The sequence below is a fragment of the Bufo gargarizans genome, unplaced genomic scaffold (assembly GCF_014858855.1).
Source record: "Bufo gargarizans isolate SCDJY-AF-19 unplaced genomic scaffold, ASM1485885v1 fragScaff_scaffold_189_pilon, whole genome shotgun sequence".
NCBI lineage: Eukaryota > Metazoa > Chordata > Amphibia > Anura > Bufonidae > Bufo > Bufo gargarizans.
Window position 1 is genome coordinate 326,745 of NW_025334068.1, and position 22,228 is coordinate 348,972.

The following is a 22,228-nucleotide window of genomic DNA, read 5'->3' on the forward strand; positions in this document are numbered from 1 at the left end:
GTCCTCAGCTCTATACACAAAATCCCGGTGACAGGTTCCCTTTAAGTAGTCCCATTTCTCCTGGACTCCAATGAAACTGTTCCAGTCTGATAGGGACTCGAATACCACTAATCTAATTTTAGAAAAGTCAGTTTTTCTAAGATCTAAAACTTTTGTTTTTGTGTGGTGTGACAGTCACTGTACTTATAGTAAACCACACTGACTGGTGATCACTAGATCCCAAGCTTTCCCCTACAGTAATATCAGATACCAAATTTCCATTTGTGAATACTAAATCTAAAATGGCAGGGCCGGCGTTAGCACCCGGCATACCCGGGCAAGTGCCGGGGCCCACTGTTCCTTAAGGGGCCCACTAGTTTCCGCGGCCCCTTTAAACATTTTGACGTACAGTACTTTAACTTTATGCTGCTGCTGCGCTGCCATATCATAGGATCTCCAGCAGATCGGAAGAGGACTGGAGGAAGAAGCACGTGATCACAGCAGGGGCGGAGCTGATCACAGCAGGGGCGGAGCTGATCACAGCAGGGGCGGAGCTGAAGACACAGCCGAGCGCCGAAGAAACCAGGACTCCTGGAACAGTACACCCGTGCATACTGTGACATCGCAAACTCTGATCTACAGTACCTGTTATATGGGCAGATCCAAGAATCGTTCCTTCAGTTGTGGTTCCTAAGATGGAGCTGACTTGTAAGAGTTTCTTTAATATCGACATTAGCAGATTGTATTACATGCAGTACATTATAGGTCAGACACACAGTGACTTCCCATTCACCCAGGGCAGCAGTCAGTGTGAGATGTGAGTCCTGTGACGTGTGACCACTGACACCACACACCAGTAACATGAGGGGGTGGCTGCAGGGCTAATGCATGGTGTAGACCCCCCAGTATACCTAACCTCAGGCTACCACATCTAATGTAATGTATATCGATGAGAAATGCACAGCAAGCAGTAAAGCTAATATTCCTAAAGGCTTAGCAGCATGTCCAGCCGCAGTCAGCAGTGAGTTACTGATAACTTATCACGGAAGTTATCAGTAATGACAGACTCACTCTCTGCTGACTGAGCCTTTAGGAAAATTTGCTTTACTGCTTGCTGTGCATTTCTTTTCCTCATCCCAGGGCCGATCCTAGGGTCACAGGCGCCTGGGTGCAGAAATATTTCTGGCGCCCCCACATGGGCGTGGTTATCTTACTAACTCCTCCCCTTTACAATGTTTCTATGGCAACAACTTCAGCCCCCAACTTCAGCCCCACGAATCGGCGGCTCGGCTTAAAAAAAAAAAAAGTCAAAAAAAAAAAAGTCAAAAAAAAAAAAGTCAAAAAAAAAAAAGTCCCGGCGGCTCGCTCGGCCAGGGCCGGACTGGGGATAAAAACCAGCCCTGGAAAAAGTTGCACACCAGCCCCACAGCATTGCGTCATTATTTACTTGTTTATAATAGGAGAAAGCATTCATTTTAAAACACGTGTGTAAACACGAATATGAACTTTGCCCCACGATAGCTCTTTTGTAGAACCCCCATAAAAACTTACAGTTACTTGACTTGGCCCTTGGGGATCTCGGACGCCACTTCCACACTTTGGCCGGGGGCTCGGCGGAGCTGATGTTGTGCTTTAACCTAATGAGAAAGATTTCATAATAAGGATTTGGAGAAAGGGCAGAGGGAGAGCAGAGCAGGGAGAGGCTGGTGCCGCTACTAGGGGGTCATACCATGGGGGAGTAATAAAGCCCACCATAATGCCCCCCCCCCCAGTAGTAATAATTCTCCTTATAATATGCAAAACATTTGTTATGCCCCCAGTTGAGCTAATGTTCCCATAATGTGCCAATATAAAATACCCCTTCTCAGTGCCCCCGTAGATGACCCCCATAGTGCCCCCCCCCTTCCCCATAGTACCCACCATAATGTGTCCCAGTATAAAATGCCCCTATACAGAGCCCCCATATAAAATATCTTCTTTTTTAGCCTCAGTAGATGCCCCTATAGTGCCCCCCAATAATCTGCAGTAAGATGTGCCCCCATAGATGCCCCCAATCATGTGCCAGTAATAAGAGCCCCCCACCATCATGTGCCAGTAGCCAGAGCCCCCCCATATCATGTCAGTAGCCAGAGCCCCCCCATATCATGTGTCAGTAGCCAGAGCCCCCCCATATCATGTGCCAGTAGCCAGAGTGCCCCCAATCATGTGCCAGAAATAAGAGGCCCCCACCATCATGTGCCAGTAGCCAGAGCCCCCCATATCATATGCCAGTAGCCAGAGCCCCCCCATATCATGTGCCAGTAGCCAGAGTGCCCCCATATCATGTGCCAGTAGCCCCCCATATCATGTGCCAGTAGCCCCCCTTATCATGTGCCAGCCCAGTAGTCCCCCCTTATCATGTGCCAGCCCAGTAGTCCCCCCTTATCATGTGCCAGCCCAGTAGCCCCCCTTATCAGGTGCCAGCCCAGCCCAGTAGTCCCCCCTTATGTGCCAGCCCAGTAGCCCCCCTTATGTGCCAGCCCAGTAGCCCCCCTTATCATGTGCCAGCCCAGTATTGTACCTATATAAAAAAATAAAAAAAAATAATACACTTATACTTACCTCCAGCAATGCGATGCGATGCAGGCCGCCTCTTCCGTCTGTGTCCCTCGCTATACGGCTCAGGCGACGCGATGACGTCATCGCGCCGCCTGCACCAGCCTGAGCTCTGATAGGCTGCCAGCACTAAGCCGGCAGCCTATCAGAGGAACAGGAGGGGACACACCTCTCCCTCCTCTGCCGCAGCACAGGCATCTGTATTGCCGTCCTGAGGACGGCAATACAGATGACTATGGAGATGAGCGCTTCCGCAATGGAGGCGCTCATCTCCTGCTCTGCCGCCGGCCGCGGCCGCCCCCACTTGTCACCAGGACCGCGGCCTTGCGGCACTCAGGCTTGCCGGCCCACCGGGAAATTTCCCGCTATCCCGGCAGGCCAGTCCGGCCCTGCGCTCGGCGCCTTTCGGGTGACAGCGCTGGGGTGCGGGGCACCCACTGCACCCCGTGTAGGATCGGCCCTGCCTCATCCATATACATGTACAGAGGCGTATCTATCACGAGGCAAACAAGGCATTTGCCCGGGGCGGCACTTGCCAATGGGGCGGCAAAATGCCTTGTTTGCCTAGTTAGTTAACGTACACAAATACGCCAATTTTTTCTCCCCTTGCTTTGTCCGATGCTTGCCGATCCTTCACTATGCCGCTGCGAGCGGCAGCATCGCCGGCGCCACATAGTGAAGGAGTGACTTACTTCCTCCTCCCTCCTCCTCCCGACCCCAGGTGTTTCCGCAATTTTCACCTACCCGGCCTTGCTACCCACGTCACTTTTAGTAGTGACGTGGGAGGTGCATCTCTCCCCTCGGCTCCTGATTAGCTCTGCTGGGGGTTTGTCGGCGCAGGCGCGGAGGATTCCCCTGTAGAAAATAGTGCACGTGCACAGTGAGAGTGAGACTCATAAAGGTGGTATGATGTCAGACTGTCTATGGTGGCCCTGGCCTCTCCTTGAGGCTGCCCCATACAGACTGTATGGGGCATCCTCAAGGAGAGGCCAGTGCCACCATAGACAGTCTGACACACATACCACATTTATTTATGACACAGTGCAGAGTGCACTATTTGCTTGTGGCAGCCCCCATACAGTTTAGTGTCTCCTTGTGACTGCCCCCGTCCCCGCCCCCCATACAGTATAACACAGTATAACGTCTCCTTATGTGTGCCCCCCGTACAGCTTGTATAATGTCTCCTTGTGCCTGCCCCCGCCCCCATACAGTATATCGTCTCCTTGTGGCTGCCCCCATACAGTATAACGTCTCGTTGAGTCTGCCCCATACAGTATAACGTCTCCTTGAGGCTGCCCCATACAGTATAACGTCTCCTTGAGGCTGCCCCCATACAGTATAACATCTCCTTGAAGCTGCCCCAAACAGGATAACGTATCCTTGAGGCTGCCCCCATACAGTATAACGTCTCCTTGAGGCTGCCCCATACAGTATAACGTCTCCTTGAGGCTGCCCCATACAGTATAACGTCTCCTTGAGGCTGCCCCATACAGTATAACATCCCCTTGTGTTTTTTTCTTTTAAACGGGTATTTATTGCAAAATATATATCGTTATCGCGATAAATTTCTTAATATTAGTATGCAAAACAGGAAAGGGTGGAGCCTAAAGAGGAAGGGGTGGGGTTTACAGAGGAAGGGGTTTGGCCGTGACAGGAAGGGGTGGGTCAAATTTATATTAGGGGGGTGCCCGAGTTTAGTCTCGCCTAGGGCAGCACAAAACCAAGATACACCACTGTACATGTATATACATAATGTGGCAGCCCCACTCACTATGCGGTGCTGAGACAATGGATAGAGCGGACTGTGGCGGTGAGCCTACCCCATACACAGCAGGTGCTGTGACGATCTTACCATCGCAGAAGTGTCTGTCCCTGTATGTGTGTGTCTGTCACCTGTGTCTGTCACCATAACCGTGCCCACAGTGTTCCTATATCTTGACGCAGCTGCATCGGGACGTTCTGTGCGGGGCAAGAAGAAGGAAGAAGAGGCAGCGCCACCAGCATGGAGTCCCGTGGGAGAGGCAAAGAGAGGCACATTATGGACGTAGGTAACACTACTGCATGATCTACACTAGTGTTATTTGTGGTTTTACATAGGACTGCAGGTAATACTGCCACATTATCAGAACTAGTGTTATCTGTGGTTTTACATTGAACTGCAAGTAACACTACTACATTTCTGTACTCAGATAGCCATCACTGTGTTATTTGTGGTTTTACATAGGACTGCAGGTGATATTGAATACTTTGTCTGTACTCAAAGAGTTATCACTATATAAGGGGGCCCACTGAGACTTTATCGCCCAAGGGCCCACATGAACCTGGAGCCGGCCCTGTAAAATGGCCTCCTCCACTACTTGCTATAGAGATGATCCCAGTAGGGAGTTTAGAATATCTGTGCTCCTGGCAGAACTGGCTATTTAGGTTTTCCAGTTTACATCAGGAAGTCTCCCATAATGATAACTTCTCCCTTCAATGTCATTTTAGCTATTTCCTCAACTAGTAAATCATCTAATTCTTTGACTTGGCCGGGCGGTCTATATATCACACCTACACAAGTTACCGTGTTTCTGCAGCATGCCAGACCTGCAGGGTATAGCGAGAGTGAGGGTTACTCACTTTTTAGAGGGGAACCCTGGGCAGGCATGCGGCAGTGAAGGAGAGGTAGACACTAGTTCCTCTGGGGCACACTCTGTATGGAGGGACCAGGCCTGATGGTGGGTGAGGTGCCCGGGATGTTGCAGGTATTTTGAGTGCCTGAGGCAAGGTCCCTTTAAGAATCGTGACGCCAGTGCCTGTAACGGTGGCACACCGATTTGTAGGAGTATTAAGGGAGTATACAGATGGCAAACCAAACGTTGCTTTACTTTGGGAAAACAGTCCAACTTTATACAGGCAGTTACAGTAGATGATGATGCAGTCCTTTACAGTATAAATGCACGGCAGGTTCACTTTACAGCACGGCAGGTTTAAATCTTGCAAGATACTTGGAGGGTAAACAGTTAATGCTTTGCAGTGCTATGCTGCTCTATCCCCTCCGCTATTCTAGCTGGCTGGATCCCAAGGCCCGGATGCCTAATTGCTGGCTTGAATCCTTGGTGTATAAAATCTTCCTCCAGTATTGGCACTTGCTCTATATATCACAGTACCTCTGCTCGCCGCTGACTTCTCTGCTGGGTTGGAAGGTGGCTGCAGGTTTCTCCCAGGAGGTCCTCTCCTACTACTGGGGTGTCTCTACTGAGCTATCCTTAGCCTCAGGAGCTTCAGGCTGACGAGCTGACTCCTCTAGTCCCCTGGCATACACTGACCCTCCCCTGTCTGGGCCTTCCTATATATATCTAGGGCTCTCTAGCTCCCTCTAACGTCTGGGAGGCTAAACTACACCCTGACAGGCCTGACGCCGAAAATAAGGCATCCCCCGAAAATAAGACCTACTTCTAGTTTTGCCTTGCGCTGTAATATAAGGCATCCGCCCGAAAATAAGGCCTCCCCGATAATAAAGCCAGTATAAGGCCCCCCAAGCTACGGTACTGTAAGGCGTCTGACTCCTCTGGACCCTACAGGCGCAATGATTGGCCGCAGCGCAGTCGTGCGCCGCCGCAAGGACAAGCTGCCGCCTTCTTCCGCCCACTGCTCGCTCTGCCCTGATGGAGTCTGGATGACTGACAACTTGGCTGGCACGGACACACAGGGGTGACAGGTGGGGGGGGGGATATCTGATGGAAGGTGGGGGATGTCTGGTGAAGGGGGGGACTAAATACCTGGCACAGGGGAGGGGGATCATTTAAAATTACACAGGGGGATCACTTAAAATGGCACATGGGTATCAGGGTGGGGAGGGGGATCACTTAAAATGACACAGGGGGATCAGGGGGGAATCAAAATGACACAGGAGGATCAGAAGGGGGTACTAAAATGGTACGTGTAACGGCACCGTTTCAGCAGACAAGGGGCTAAAATCCGTTTAGGCGATATGCCCCTTTCCGAGAGACAGGCACAGCTACTGCAGAACACCAACCTCCCGAACTGGATACAAAATAGCACTCCAAACTGGAACCTCGCAAATAGCTGTCAGCAGGCGAACAGGAAAAGCATTCAGTCGGCTTACACTCCTGGCAATCAGTCTCTAACAGCATACAGGGAATCCCCCCAATAACGAGACAAGGCTCCGTCTTGAGGGTCAGCAGTAGTCTGACGTGCTGGCACACCCAGCCTGGTTTTTATTACCGTTTTTCAAATACAGAACAGATACAACATATCCCCACAATGCATCATGGTTTCCTCCTCTCTGCCTGGGAGACGACCGAAGACAATCCAATTATCTCTCAGGACAAAGGGGGATCGCCAATACACATGTGGAGACAACAGGACAGGAATCACCACCCAAACACACAATGGCACACCCCCACAGCAAACACAGACATGTAACATATCCCCAGATAGCTCAAGTCTGAGTGCATATCATTAGGTGAATGGCACTCAGAATACACGAATACAATAATATTAGCTATCTGGGTGCCCTCACATAACATACAATTTAACCGAACGCATAATAACATAAAATACAATTCTACAGACAGATTTAAGCTGTGCGGCCGGTCTGTCTTCTCCTTTAAAGTTACTATGGGCCATAATCCTGAGGCAAGAGGCTTTTAAACAGCCCTCTCCAAAACCCAGTGGCGAGGTTGGTTTTGCCACACATCTCCCCCCCCCAGGGAAGACTAACCAGATACCTGACCTCACGCCGGTCGGTACCTGAGTTAGTCTGGCAGCCCACCCACAACCCAATACTGGACCTGCTGAATTTAGTAGCCTGTCTCTGTCCAGTGAATCCACCAAGGTTATATTGGTAGCTGGTACTCCCGGTCTCTGAGTTGCTCCCTGGCCTGGAGTGGAGGTTGCTTTGTGGGCAGGGATCAGCGGTACTCTGCCCTGGTGCCAGCGCTACCATGGAAGAAGCCTGGTTGGAGTCTGGTTGTTGGAGGGGGAAACCGACTGTCTCCCCTTTGGCTAAACTGCCCTGTTGCTGGGGGACAGGAACAACTGTCCCTACCCCCTGTGCTGTAAGTGCAGAGACCACGGTCCCATCTGCACAGTTGTGGGGCTTACTGTCTCCCCCTGGTGTGTTAATCTGCCGCTGGGGAGAGGGGGTAACGTGCTCCTCTCCCATACATACTTCCAGCCGCTGGGGAGGGTGACCGACCGCCTCCGCTCCCAATACAGTGTCCTGCTGCTGGGGAAAGGAGACTGGGCTCTCTATCCCCTGTAGGACACTCTGCCGCTGGGGGACAGGACCGACTGTCTCTGCCCCCTGTAACTCCGTCTGCCGCTGGGGAATGGAGACTAGGCTCCCAATTCCCAAAAAATCATGCTGCTGCTGGGGGGCAGGAACAACTACCTCTGCCCCCTGTAACTCAGCCTGCCGCTGGGGAGGGAGGACGTTGCTCTCCTCTCCCTGCACTTCACACTGCCTTCCCGGCATATCACTCTGCTGCTGGGGGGCAGGAACAACTACCTCTGCCCCCTGTAACTCAGCCTGCCGCTGGGGAGGGAGGCCGCTGCTCTCCTCTCCCTGCATTTCACACTGCCTTCCCGGCATATTACTCTGCTGCTGGGGGGCAGGAACAACTACCTCTGCCCCCTGTAACTCAGCCTGCCGCTTGGGAGGGAGGCCGCTGCTCTCCCCTCCCTGCACTTCACACTGCCGCTGGGGAATGGAGACTGGGCTCCCAATTCCCTGCAGGACCGGCGGAGAGACCTCGGTCCCATCTCTACCGGCCACCTGGGGTCCTTCCCAGTAACACTCTACAATATCTGCCCAGCTGAATGGGTCTGGATCTGGGTCTGTCACCTTACCGTCCTGCTGAGCCTTCTCAATGGAGTGGAAGAGATCTCGGTAGTCCTGCTCCAGTTCCCACTCCAGGGTTGCTAGGTGAGCCAGGTCTTTCTCTACTTCATGGGGGTCATCCCACTCATGCCTAGCCTCCCTCTCATAGAAAATGTCCTGAAGTCTGGACTGTGCAGGGCTCCCGAAGTCAGGCTCTGCAAAGGACTCCCATAACAAGCCAGGACCATCAAACTCCTCTCCCTCTGGCTTGTCATGCTCAGCTGTCCAGGGTATAAACTGTGCCACATACCACCAAAGCGCCTGGTAGGCATCCTCCAGCCATAGCTCCTGCCATACCCGGTGCTGTAGTTCTATCACCCATTCCTCCAGGGGCTGCTCTCCCAGGAAGGACATCCGCAGGGCCACTTGCTTCTGCAACCGCTGCTCTTCACTGGGGAGACTCTCACCTCGCTGGTATTGTACATTATCCAGGGCCTGGTACCAGATGCCTTTCCTTAATGCATCCCGGCCATCCAGGTCCTCCTCCTCGTATAACACTGCTGGTTCCATCCTGGTGCTTTTAGGGTCGCTGTACTGGGACATGTGTTGCCCTTAAATTGTAGAATCCAAAGAAATGGTGTCTCCTATAGCTGTCCTTCTGGCTGTAGGAACGATCCCACTGCTGCCACCAATGTAACGGCACCGTTTCAGCAGACAAGGGGCTAAAATCCGTTTAGGCGATATGCCCCTTTCCGAGAGACAGGCACAGCTACCACAGAACACCAACCTCCCGAACTGGATACAAAATAGCACTCCAAACTGGAACCTCGCAAGTAGCTGTCAGCAGGCGAACAGGAAAAGCATTCAGTCGGCTTACACTCCTGGCAATCAGTCTCCAACAGCATACAGGGAATCCCCCCAATAACGAGACAAGGCTCCGTCTTGAGGGTCAAGCAGTGATCTGACGTGCTGGCACACCCAGCCTGGTTTTTATTACCGTTTTTCAAATACAGAACAGATACAACATATCCCCACAATGCATCATGGTTTCCTCCCCTCTGTCCCGGAGACGACCGAACACAATCCAATTATCTCTCAGGACAAAGGGGAGATCACCAATACACATGTGGAGACAACAGGACAGGAATCACCACCCAAACACACAATGGCACACCCCCACAGCAAACACAGACATTTAACATATCCCCAGATAGCTCAAGTCTGAGTGCATATCATTAGGTGAATGGCACTCAGAATACACGAATACAATAATATTAGCTATCTGGGTGCCCTCACATAACATACAATTTAACCGAACGCATAATAACATAAAATACAATTCTACAGACAGATTTAAGCTGTGCGGCCGGTCTGTTCTCTCCTTTAAAGTTACTATGGGCCATAATCCTGAGGCAAGAGGCTTTTAAACAGCCCTCTCCAAAACCCAGTGGCGAGGTTGGTTTCGCCACAGTACGGTAATCCCCCCCTCTGATTCTCCTGTGCCATTTTGATTCCTCCTTCTGATCCCCCTGTGTCATTTTAAGTGATCCCCCTCCCCACCCTGATTTTTTTGTTCAACAATAAATGTGTACCGTATTTTTCTTCATGGAAAAATAAGACATCCCTGAAAATAAGACCTAGCGAATCTTTGTGAGAAAAAATTTATATAAGACACTGTCTTATTTTCGTGGAAACAGGGTACCTTATGATTATCAAGCTGCAATGTAACCCAAACGGACTCTAAATTGGTCTCACTAACTTGTATCAAATTCAATTTTTTTGCTATCTTTCACATACAGGGCCACCCCTCCCCCTTATTGCCTTCTCTGTCTATCCTATATAGAGAGAACCCTGGTATTGTTATATCCATCATTACTCCCATTGAACCACGTCTCAGTAACAGCCACTACATCCATATTCTCAGATGCCATTATAGACTCAAGTTCATTGATCTTATTCCCTAAACTGCGAGCATTTGTAGACAAGACTCTGGCTGTAATAGCCAATAAAGGCTTTTCTATTGATTATTGAGATGGGTATGAATAAATTTGGACTGGACACTTTTTGCTCAAATGCAAAAAAAAGCTGAGAAATGTTTTTATTCCACAATAACGCCTCTTGTACGTCGTCTTATTATCTTTTGGGAGACACCTATGTCATTTTCCCATCATAAAAATACTTGGTGGTTGAATAAAAGTAACTTTAAGTCAAAATTTGCCTGGGGTATGAATAATTATGGGCAGCACTGTACATAAGACATGGACCATTCTTTGTTCTGGGTGGTGGCGGATATGTGTGGGCTGGCATGAGGAAATTCAATTACACGTGGTCGTCACAGGTGTTGAATTCCTCAGAGATCCATGCCTCATTTATTTTTAGAAATGTAAGGTAGTCCACACTGTTGTGAGCTAGGCGAGTGCGCTTATTGGTCACGATCCTCCCTGCTGCGCTGAACGTCCTTTCAGACAGGACACTCGACGAGGTGCAAGCCAAGAGTTCCAGCTCTGGCCACAGGTGAAGCCTGCACACCCAGTAGTCCAGGGGTTCCTCGCTTCTCAGAGTGTTCAAATTGACCCGATGTAGTTGGATACCTGTCGGTCTAGGCGTTCTGTGAGGCTGGATCCAGAGGGCGACTGTCGATGGGTTGACTAGAAGAATGATCTCATATCCGAAGTAACCAACACATCTTCAAACTGCTCTCTTCTTGCAGGCGCAGTAGGATTGGTACCCGCAACTGTTTCGCTGTGGGTGTAACAGCCGAATGCAGCATCTCTCGCAGCAAGGCCTGGAAATGCTGCATTCTGCCAGCACTCTGTGATGCTAGTAACATGTCCGCCATTTTATGTTTATACCGGGGGTCTAAGTATGTTGCCAGCCAGTACTGGTCCTTGCCCTTTATGCTTCATTGCCCAGGAGAATGTTGTCCTCTGTATCCTCCCCCAGCCACAGAAAACACCAGGGATCCCTGAAAAGTTTAAAGTCCCCCTCAAAGCCTGCTTTTCTTGCTCCTCCTCCCCCCAGCCTCCATCCTCCTCTGACTCCTCTTCAGACTCCCGCTGACTTGTCTCAGATGGAGTAGAACCCCCTGGGAATTCATCCAGCATTGCGACTTCCTCATCTTCCTGCAACTCGACGGCTTGATCAATGACACGACGCAATGCACGCTCCAGAAAGAAGGTGTAAGGTATGATGTCACTGATGGTGTCCTGGCTGTGACTGACCAGTTTGGTGATCTCATCAAATGGCCGCAGAAGTCTGCATGAGTCACATAAGCAGCCACTGGCGTGGTGATAAGAAACCAAGCTCCCCACAACCGGTCCTGCCACAGAGTTCGTACAGGTAGTCATTAACGGCACGTTTCTGCTGGAGCAGCCTATCAAGCATATACAAGGTGGAGTTCCAGCACGTCGGGCTGTCACAAATCAGACGTCTGACGGGCAGGTGGTGTCGCCGCTGAACGTCAGCAAGGCGAGCCATGGCCGTGTAAGATCTTCTAAAACGGCAAGAGATTTTCCTGGTCTGCCGCAAGACGTCCTGGACCCCGGGGTATTTGGCAATGAATTGCTGCACGACTAAGTTCAGGACGTGTGCCATGCACAGCACGTGTGTAATTTTGCCGTTTCATCGCGCTCAGCAGAGAAATATTTTCTTCTGGGGACTAGCAGTTTTCCTTCTGGGGACTAGCAGCTCCGACAAGCCAGCGGTCAGCGTTGGGCAAGAGGGTTATTTGGCATCATCAACTTTTTACGCTCAAAAATTTGGGCCACGGAAACCTGCCTTCTGCCAGATAAACGCGACGACGGCATGGTGGAAGGTGGAGTGAAGGACAACTGGGAGGAGAGAGAAGAAGAAGAAGAAGAGGCAGGATGTGGAGCGCCGGGAGTGTGGCTTTGTGGGTTCTGATGGCGTTGCTCCCACTGGGCTCGGTGATGGGAGGCCAGGTGCCTTCTTAAAGGGAACCTATTACCGGGATTTTTGGTATAGAGCTGAGGACATGGGTTGCTAGATGGCAGCTAGTACATCCGCAATACCCAGTCCCCATAGCTCTGTGTGCTTTTATTGTGTAAAAAAAATGATTTGAAAGCACACAGAGCTATGGGGACTGGGTATTGCGGATGTGCTAGCGGCCATCTCGCAACCCATGTCCTCAGCTCTATACACATAATCCTGGTGACAGGTTCCCTTTAACGCAGTCGTACCTAGGTAAGTGTTGGGCTTACCGCGACTTATGCATTGACAGCACAGGCTGCGGATGGCAACACTATTGTCAGCAGCGGACACGTTAAAAAAAGCCCACACTGCGGAGCCATGTGCCGGCGTCCTGGGAGCGCCAGATGTGACCATGCATGGTGGATGGCTCGCTCCAGATACATTTGCAGTCTGCTTTTTGCCTCCTCTGCACCGCGAGTTCTGCCTGCTTCTCCTCCCTATCTGCTGCTCCGTTTCTCCCTCTGAACTCTCCTCCTCTTCCTCTCTTGTGGGCACCTACGTGACGTCCATTGACATGTCATCATCGTCACCTTCACCACCACTGACATTAGAGATCTCGGAGCAGGCAGCAACAGCAGGGACCACCCTCCTTGGGCTGATCTGGGTCTGGGTACTCTCATCAGACCGCTGGGTGGCGGCCGTTGCTACCTCCTCTTCCTCATCCGATGACAAGAATGGCTGCTCATCACTAAGGTCTGGGAATAGATGGGAAAATAATTCCTCTGACTCGAGTGGAGGGGATATGGTGGTGGTGTCTTTGGGGGTGCACACAGCAGAGTGAGGAGGGTGCAGATACAGAAGATGAGGAGGGTGTAGGTATATAGAATCCCTTAATCAGTATTTTTTGGAAACAGGTATTTCGCACACCTCAATTAATATTTTGTGGAAGCAGGTATATCAAACCCAGTAGACAGTATTTTTTGGAAGCAGGTATATCAATCCCTTTAATCAGTATTTTGTGGAAGCAGGTATATTGCATTCCTCAATCTGTATTTTGCTGAAGCAGGTGTACAGTATAGAACCCCTCAATCAGTATTTGGTGGAAGCAGGTATATCGCACCCCTCAATCAGTATTTAGTGAAAGCAGGTATATTGCAGGCCTCAATCAATATTTGGTGGAAACAGTTATATCGAACCACTTAATGAGTATTTTGTGAAAGCAGTTATATTGCATTCCTCAATCAGTATTTTCTGGAAGCAGGTATAACAAACCCCTTATTCAGTATGTAACGGAACGCCTAGCACCCCGACCGGGTACCTTCGTCGATAGATGCTCCTAGTGCTTCCAGAGGACGCCAAGCACTCCACTTGACACCGTCAGCGCTGCAGACCCCACAAACTGCCGAAGCTTGGTGGAGGTCTCGCCGTCTCCTACCCACCCTGGACCTACGACAAGGCTCCAGGCTCCAGTGGGTGAACCTCTCCTAAATGCCGAGACAGGAACCAGGAACAAGCTCTTACAAGAGCTTATACTCAGGGGAGTATTGTGATATAGCAATCCCCAAGAGTGTAGTTATCGCATTCCCCAAACATAAGCCAAATACTTCATGAAGGTATAAAAGCAGCCTCTGCCTGTACCTGCACGTACAGCCTCTTTTATTCACAATCCACAAACATAGTACTGCCCACAGGGTTTTGAAATACAACCAATCAATATATTACAACACATACAATGTAAGTACAGCAACCAATCGGACACAAGACAGATATGTAGCAATTCAGGATACAGACACCACACATCCCCACAATGCATCATGGTTTCCTCCTCTCTGCCCTGGAGACACCCGAGGAGCAATCCAATTATCTCTCAGGACAAAGGGAAATCGCCAATACACATGTGGAGACAACAGGACAGAAATCACCATTTAAACACACAATGGGACAATGGCACAATGGGACAATATAAACACACCCAGCATATTCCTCCCCTCTGTCTAGGAGATAATTGAGTCAATTTCTGTATCTACTCAGCTATCTCCTACGCTGAAAAGTTACACTTCTTATAAATTGTTACAACTTTGTGAGGTTACATTGTACATACATATAACTTATATCAATTTAACCAGTATAACTTGGGGACAAACCTATCCAAAATTCACTTGAATCGGTTCAAGGGTTTAAAAGTTAGTAAAAGTATCTTAAAGGGCCATAATCCTGAGGCAAGAGTCTGATAAACAGGCCTCTCCAAAACCCAGTGGCGAGGTTGGTTTCGCCACACATCTCCCTCTCCCAGGGAAGACTAACCAGATACCTGGGTTAGTCTGGCAGTCCAACCACAACCCAATACTGGACCTGTTAAATCTTGGGGCCTGGCTCTGTTCTGTATGTCCCCAGCTGTTGAGTGGGCATCTGCTACTCCTTGCTTCCTTGTGGTTCTCCAGCTTGGAGCTGTAGGTACTTGGTGGGCAGAGGCCGACTGCGCTCTGCCCAGATGCCAGCTCTTCCGCTGGGGATGCCTGTGGGAAGTCCGGCTCTGGAGAAAAGGATAGGGCAGGGCAGAGGCCGACTGCCTTCTGCCCAGATGCCAGCTCTTCTGCTGGGGTGAGGGGGTGCAAGCCAGCCCTGTAACAAGGGGGTCAGTGGAGCAGGGGCTAGCGGCGCTCTGCCCGGATGCCAGCTCTTCCGCTGGGAAGGGATCAGTGGGTATCGCAGGCTCATCCCCTGCCCTTAGAACTCGGTTGGGAAGTAGCTGGGAAGGAGAGGGCTTGCTTACCTCCTCTTCCTGGTATCCCTGCGGAGATGGATGGGGATCTGGACCGACCGTCCAGCATCCCTGTAGGACTGGCACCGAGCCCGCGGTCTCATCTGTGCCCGTGCAGAGGGGCTTGTGTTCCCCTTTTCCCGGTATCTCTGGCTGCTGGTGGAAGGTGAGGACGGTTGCCTCTCCTCCCCAGGACTCTGGTTGCTGAAGAGCAGAGGGACCTCGCATCTCCTCCCCCTGGAACTCAGGTTGCCGCTGGGGAGAGAGACCGGTTGTCTCCTCTCCCTGTGATATGCACTGCCATTGGAGATCTGGGCAGGTGGCCCAGCATCCCTGTAGGGCCGGTAGAGAGACCTCGGTCCCATTTCCACCTGCCATCTGTGGGTCCTCCTAGGACCAGTCTGTGAGGTCCCTCAACATTTGCGAGTAAGGACCACCTGCGTCCACACCTGACAACTCCGGCTGCTGCTGAGGGTCTGGGCCAGCTGCCCAGCATCCCGATGGAGAGCCCTCGGTCCCGTCTCCACCTGCCTGTTGTGGTTACTCACAGGACCAGTCTATGAGGACCCCTACTTTGGGTTCCTCTGGCCGCCTCAGGGGGAGACTGCTAACCTCCTCGGATGCAGCCTCTGCTCGGATGCTGTAACACTCCTTCCGCTGGGCAATTTCTCTCTCTTTCGCCAGTCGGAATTCTCGTTCCATCCTTGCGTGTCGATTGGCTGTGACCTGGTTCCAGATGGCCTGGCATATATCCATGGACACATTACCTCCATACTGGGCCACTCGCTGCCTCACCTCGGCCAGCCAGTCATCTTCAGAGCCTTCCTTACTTGTCTTTTCCAAGTCGCTGGATACCTCTGCTCCCAGGGGCGCTGCACGAGTGCTAGCTTTGCCCTCAATTTGTAACTCCACACGTTACCGGTGTCTCTGAGCTGCTTCTCCTCGCACTAGGACGCCATCCCACTGCTGCCACCAATGTAACGGAACGCCTAGCACCCCGACGGGTACCTCCGTCGATAGATGCTCCTAGTGCTTCCAGAGGACTCCAAGCACTCCACTTGACACCGTCAGCGCTGCAGGCCCCACGAACTGCCGAAGCTTGGTGGAGGTCTCGCCGTCTCCTACCCACCCTGGACCTACGACAAGGCTCCAGGCTCCAGTGGGTGAACCTCTCCTAAATGCAGAGACAGGAACCAGGAACAAGCTCTTACAAGAGCTTATACTCAGGGAGTATTGTGAAATAGCAATCCCCAAGAGTGTAGTTATCGCATTCCCCAAACATGAGCCAAAAACTTCATGAAGGTACAGTACAGACCAAAAGTTTGGACACACCTTCTCATCCAAAGAGTTTTCTTTATTTTCATGACTATGAAAATTGTAGATTCACACTGAAGGCATCAAAACTATGAATTATCACATGTGGAATTACATACATAACAAAAAGTGTGAAACAACTGAAAATATGTCATATTCTAGGTTCTTCACAGTAGCCGCCTTTTGCTTTGATTACTGCTTTGCACACTCTTGGCATTCTCTTGATGATCTTCAAGAGGTAGTCACCTGACATGGTCTTCACTTCACAGGTGTGCCCTGTCAGGTGTAATAAGTGGGATTTCTTGCCTTATAAATGGGGTTGGGACCATCAGTTGCGTTGTGGAGAAGTCAGGTGGATGCACAGCTGATAGTCCTACTGAATAGACTGTTAGAATTTGTATTATGGCAAGAAAAAAGCAGCTAAGTAAAGAAAAACGAGTGGCCATCATTACTTTAAGAAATGAAGGTCAGTCAGTCAGAAAAATTGGGAAAACGTTGAAAGTGTCCCCAAGTGCAGTCACAAAAACCATCAAGCGCTACAAAGAAACTGTCTCACATGCGGACCGCCCCAGGAAAGGAAGACCAAGAGTCACCTCTGCTGCGGAGGAGAAGTTCATCCGAGTCACCAGCCTCAGAAATCGCAGGTTAACAGCAGCTCAGATTAGAGACCAGGTCAATGCCACACAGAGTTCTAGCAGCAGACACATCTCTAGAACAACTGCTAAGAGGAGACTGTGTGAATCAGGCCTTCATGGTAGAAGATCTGCTAGGAAACCACTGCTAAGGACAGGCAACAAGCAGAAGAGACTTGTTTGGGCTAAAGAACACAAGGAATGGACATTAGACCAGTGGAAATCTGTGCTTTGGTCTGATGAGTCCAAATCTGAGATCTTTGGTTCCAACCACCGTGTCTTTGTGTGACGCAGAAAAGGTGACCGGATGGACTCTACATGCCTGGTTCCCACCGTGAAGCATGGAGGAGGAGGTGTGATGGTGTGGGGGGGCTTTGCTAGTGACACTGTTGGGTATTTATTCAAAATTGAAGGCATACCGAACCAGCATGACTACCACAGCATCTTGCAGCGGCATGCTATTCCATCCGGTTTGCGTTTAGTTGGACCATCATTTATTTTTCAACAGGACAATGACCCCAAACACACCTCCAGGCTGTGTAAGGGCTATTTGACCATGAAGGAGAGTGATGGGGTGCTGCGCCAGATGACCTGGCCTCCACAGTCACCGGACCTGAACCCAATCGAGATGGTTTGGGGTGAGCTGGACCGCAGAGTGAAGGCAAAAGGGCCACCAAGTGCTAAGCATCTCTGGGAACTCCTGCAAAGTCTTGCCTGTTGGTACTTTGGAACACATGGTTGACTTTATGTTAGGCTGCCTTTCCCATGACACACACGTTTTACACATTTTGGACAACACCGATTACTGGTTGTTCACCCTTCTTGACCCCCGCTACAAAGAGAACTTCTCATCTCTCATTCCTGTGGTGGAGAGGACTAGCAAAATGGTGCAATACCAGAAGGTCCTTGTGGAAAAAATTGCTTCAAAAATTTCCAGCTGACAACGCTGGCGGCAGAGTATGTAGTTTCTTAGCCAACCGAGGAGGGGAGATGAGGGGAACACACAGCAGTGCAGCACTCTCCAAGGCCTGGGACAGTTTCTTGACACCCCGATAGCACCCTCACCCTGATGCGCGGCCTACTGGCACAAGGAGGGAAACATTTTGGAAGATGGTGAAGGAGTACATAGCAGACCGTGTCAGCGTCCCCAATGATCCCTCTGTGCCTTACAACTACTGGGTGTCAAACTAAACATGTGGCATGAACTGGCGCTCTACACCTTGGAGGTGCTGGCCTTACCCTTACAGATAAGCGTATCCGCCTGTCCACTGAAAATGCTGACAGGATGACGCTTATTAAAATGAACAAGGCCTGGATTGCCCCTGACTTCTCCGCTCCACCAGAGGAAAGCGGCTGAACATAAAGGCACTGTATTCCCATGCACCCCTTCCACCACAAACAAAGGTATATGGTTCAATCTTCCCTTACTCGTCCTCCTCCATCATATCAACATGTCTGCACTCGCTCCTAATGTAGAGGGTCAGCTCACCAGCAGGCCCTCAAACATAATGTTTTACAGGGTCAGCTCACCTGCAGGCCCTCACCTACAATATTTTAGAGGGTCAGCTTACCAGCAGGCTCTCACCTACAATATTTTAGAGGGTCAGCTTACCAGCAGGCTCTCACCTACACTCTTTTAGAGGGTCAGCTCACCTGCAGGCCCTCACCTACAATATTTTAGAGGGTCAGCTTACCAGCAGGCTCTCACCTACACTCTTTTAGAGGGTCAGCTCACCTGCAGGCCCTCACCTACAATATTTTAGAGGGTCAGCTTACCAGCAGGCTCTCACCTACACTCTTTTAGAGGGTCAGCATACCTGCAGGCGCTTGCATATTATGTTTTTGAGAGTCAGCTCACCAGCAGGCCCTCAACCATAATGTTTTACAGGGTCAGCTCACCAGCAGGCCCTTGCCCCATAATTTTTTCAATGGTTAGCTAAGCAGCAGGCACTCGCCCATAATTTTTTCAATGGTCAGCTCAGCAGCAGGTACTCGCCCATAATGTTTTAGAGAGTCAGCTCTGCAGCAGACCCTCACACCTAATCTTTTAGATGGTCAGCTCAGCAGCAGGCCCTCGCCCCTAATGTGTTAGAGGGTAACCAGCAGGCCCTTCCTTCTTATGTTTTTGAGGGTCACCAGCAGCCATCAATCATAATTTTTCAAGGCTGTGTATGATGCCCTCTTTTATGTGTAACTAAGAGTGTATTGGAGTGCCGGTTCTTTGTAATTTTTGGCAGCCTTTTTCGCAGCCCTTTCACTTAGTGCATAGGCTTTATGAGTGTAGGAGTCCCACTGCCTGAACAATTGTACCACAATGTGAATGAGGCCCCCCTTTATGTGATATACAGTTTGTATCGGAGCCTCTTCCTTGTAATTTTTGGCAGCACTTGCACTTTATATACAAGTAAATATACAGGAAAGAATGTTTCCTAACAATTTTCCCTCTAAAATCGATTTTATCTTCGGTTTTGTGCGTATTATTGTCAGTCTGTAAAAGTGGCGCACTACTCGGACAACATCGTTCCCAACAGCGACCTGGGAGTCCAAGATGCATCCAGACCTCCTCCCCGTGCTGTTCCCGAACCATTTCAGTGGTGTTTCCATCAATTTCTGACCTTTTCCTATGAACCAGACGCCCTCCCCTCTTCAGAGTAGGTGCTGCCTGGTTTAATGCTCGGTTCTCCCGATGACTTCCATTATACTCGGCTGCCCAGTAGAGTATCCGAGCATCCCGATGTGTTCGGCCTGAGCACCCGAGCATCCCGATGTGTTCGGCCCAAGCACTATGGTGCTCGATCAACACTAATGGAGGTGTTATCACTATATGGAGGTGTTATCACTGTATGGAGGTGTTATCACTGTATGGAGGTATTATCTGGTCACTATATGCCTGTGCTATCCGGTCACTGCATGGAGCTGATATCACTGTATGGAGGTGTTATCACTGTATGTAGGTGTTATCCGGTCACTGTATGGAGGTGTTATCACTGTATGTAGGTGTTATCCGGTCACTGTATGGAGGTGTTATCACTGTATGGAGGTGTTATCCGGTCACTGTATGGAGGTGTTATCACTGTATGGAGGTGTTATCCGGTCACTGTATGGAGGTGTTATCACTGTATGGAGGTGTTATCCGGTCACTGGATGGAGGTGTTATCACTGTATGGAGGTGTTATCCGGTCACTGTATGGAGGTGTTATCTCTGTATGGAGGTGTTATCTCTGTATGGAGGTGTTATCCGGTCACTGGATGGAGGTGTTATCACTGTATGGAGGTGTTATCCGGTCACTGTATGGAGGTGTTATCACTGTATGGAGGTGTTATCCGGTCACTGTATGGAGGTGTTATCACTGTATGGAGGTGTTATCCGGTCACTGTATGGAGGTGTTATCACTGTATGGAGGTGTTATCCGGTCACTGTATGGAGGTGTTATCCGGTTACTATATAGAGGGGTTATCCGGTCACTGTATGGAGGTGCTATCCGGTCACTGTATAGAGGACTTATCTGGTTACTATATAGAGAGGTTATCCGGTCACTATATGGAGGAGTTATACGGTCACTGTATGGAGGTGTTATCTCTGTATTTAGGTGTTATCTGGTCACTGTATGGAGGTGTTATCACTGTATGGAGGTGTTATCACTGTATGGAGGTGTTATCTCTGTATGGTGGTGTTATCCGGTCACTGTATGGAAGTGTTATCCGGTAACTGTATGGAGGTGTTATCACTGTATGGAGGTGTTATCCGGTCACTGTATGTAGATGTTTTACGGTCCCTGTATGGAGGTGTTATTAGTGTATGGAGGTGTTATCACTGTATGGTGGTGTTATCCAGTCACTGTATAGAGGTGTTATCACTGTATGGAGGTGTTCGCCTGTGACTGTATGGAGGTGTTATCCGGTCACTGTATGTAGGTGTTTTCCGGTCCCTGTATGGAGGTGTTATCACTGTATGGAGGTGTTATCTGGTCACTGTATGGAGGTGTTATCTAATCACTGTATGGAGGTGTTATCCGGTCACTGTATGGAGGTGTTATCCGGTTACTATAGGAAGGGGTTATCCGATTACTGAATGGAGGTGTTATCCGGTCACTGTATGGAGGTGTTATCCGGTCACTGTATGGAGGTGTTATCCGGTCACTGTATGGAGGTGTTATCCGGTCACTGTATGGAGGTGTTATCACTGTATGGAGGTGTTATCTCTGTATGGTGGTGTTATCCGGTCACTGTATGGAGGTGTTATCCGGTCACTGTATGGAGGTGTTATCCGGTCACTGTATGGAGGTGTTATCTGGTCACTGTATCGAGGTGTTATCACTGTATGGAGGTGTTATCACTGTATGGAGGTGTTATCTCTGTATGGTGGTGTTATCCGGTCACTGTATGGAAGTGTTATCCGGTAACTGTATGGAGGTGTTATCACTGTATGGAGGTGTTATCCGGTCACTGTATGTAGATGTTTTACGGTCCCTGTATGGAGGTGTTATTAGTGTATGGTGGTGTTATCCAGTCACTGTATAGAGGTGTTAATCACTGTATGGAGGTGTTCGCCTGTGACTGTATAGAGTGTTTATCCGGTCACTGTAGGTAGGTGTTTTCCGGTCCCTGTATGGAGTGTTTATTAGTCTATGGAGGTGTTATCACTGTATGGAGGGTGTTATCTGAGTCACTGTATGGAGGTGTTATCTAAATGCACTGTATGGAGGTGATTATCCGGTCCACTGTATGGAGGTGTGATCCGGTTACTATAGGAAGGGGGTTATCCGATTACTGAATGGAGGTGTTATCCGGTCACTGTATGGAGGTGTTCTCCGGTCACTGTATGGAGTGTTATCCGGTCACTTGTATGGAGGGGTTATCACTTGTATGGAGGTGGTTATCCTCTGTATGGAGGTGTTTAATCGCTGTATGGTGGTGTTATCCGGTCACTAAGTATGGAGTTGGTTATCCGGTCACTGTATGGAGGGTTTATCTGGTCACTGTATCGAGGTGTTATCACTGATGGAGGGTGTTATCTGTTCACTGTAGGAGGTGTTATCTGGTCACTGTTATGGAGGTGTTTATCTGGTCACTGTATGGAGGTGTTATCCGGTCACTGTATGGAGGTGTTATCCGGTCACTGTATGGAGGTGTTATCCCGGCCCACTGTATGGAGGTGTTATCCGGGTCACTGTACTGGAGGGTTATCTG

The 22,228-nt window shown here is 50.0% G+C and overlaps 1 protein-coding gene across 1 annotated transcript in view; it reads right to left on the reverse strand.

The window, feature by feature from the left end:
• Nucleotides 1-424: 424 nt before the first annotated feature.
• The window catches only part of LOC122922324 (ankyrin repeat and SOCS box protein 10-like), a 31,913-nt gene continuing 10,109 nt past the window's right edge, over nucleotides 425-22,228 (reverse strand). The window contains exon 3 of the mRNA XM_044272899.1: nucleotides 425-533. Coding sequence (XP_044128834.1) covers nucleotides 425-533 — 109 coding nt within the window. The remainder of the gene's footprint in view (nucleotides 534-22,228) is intronic.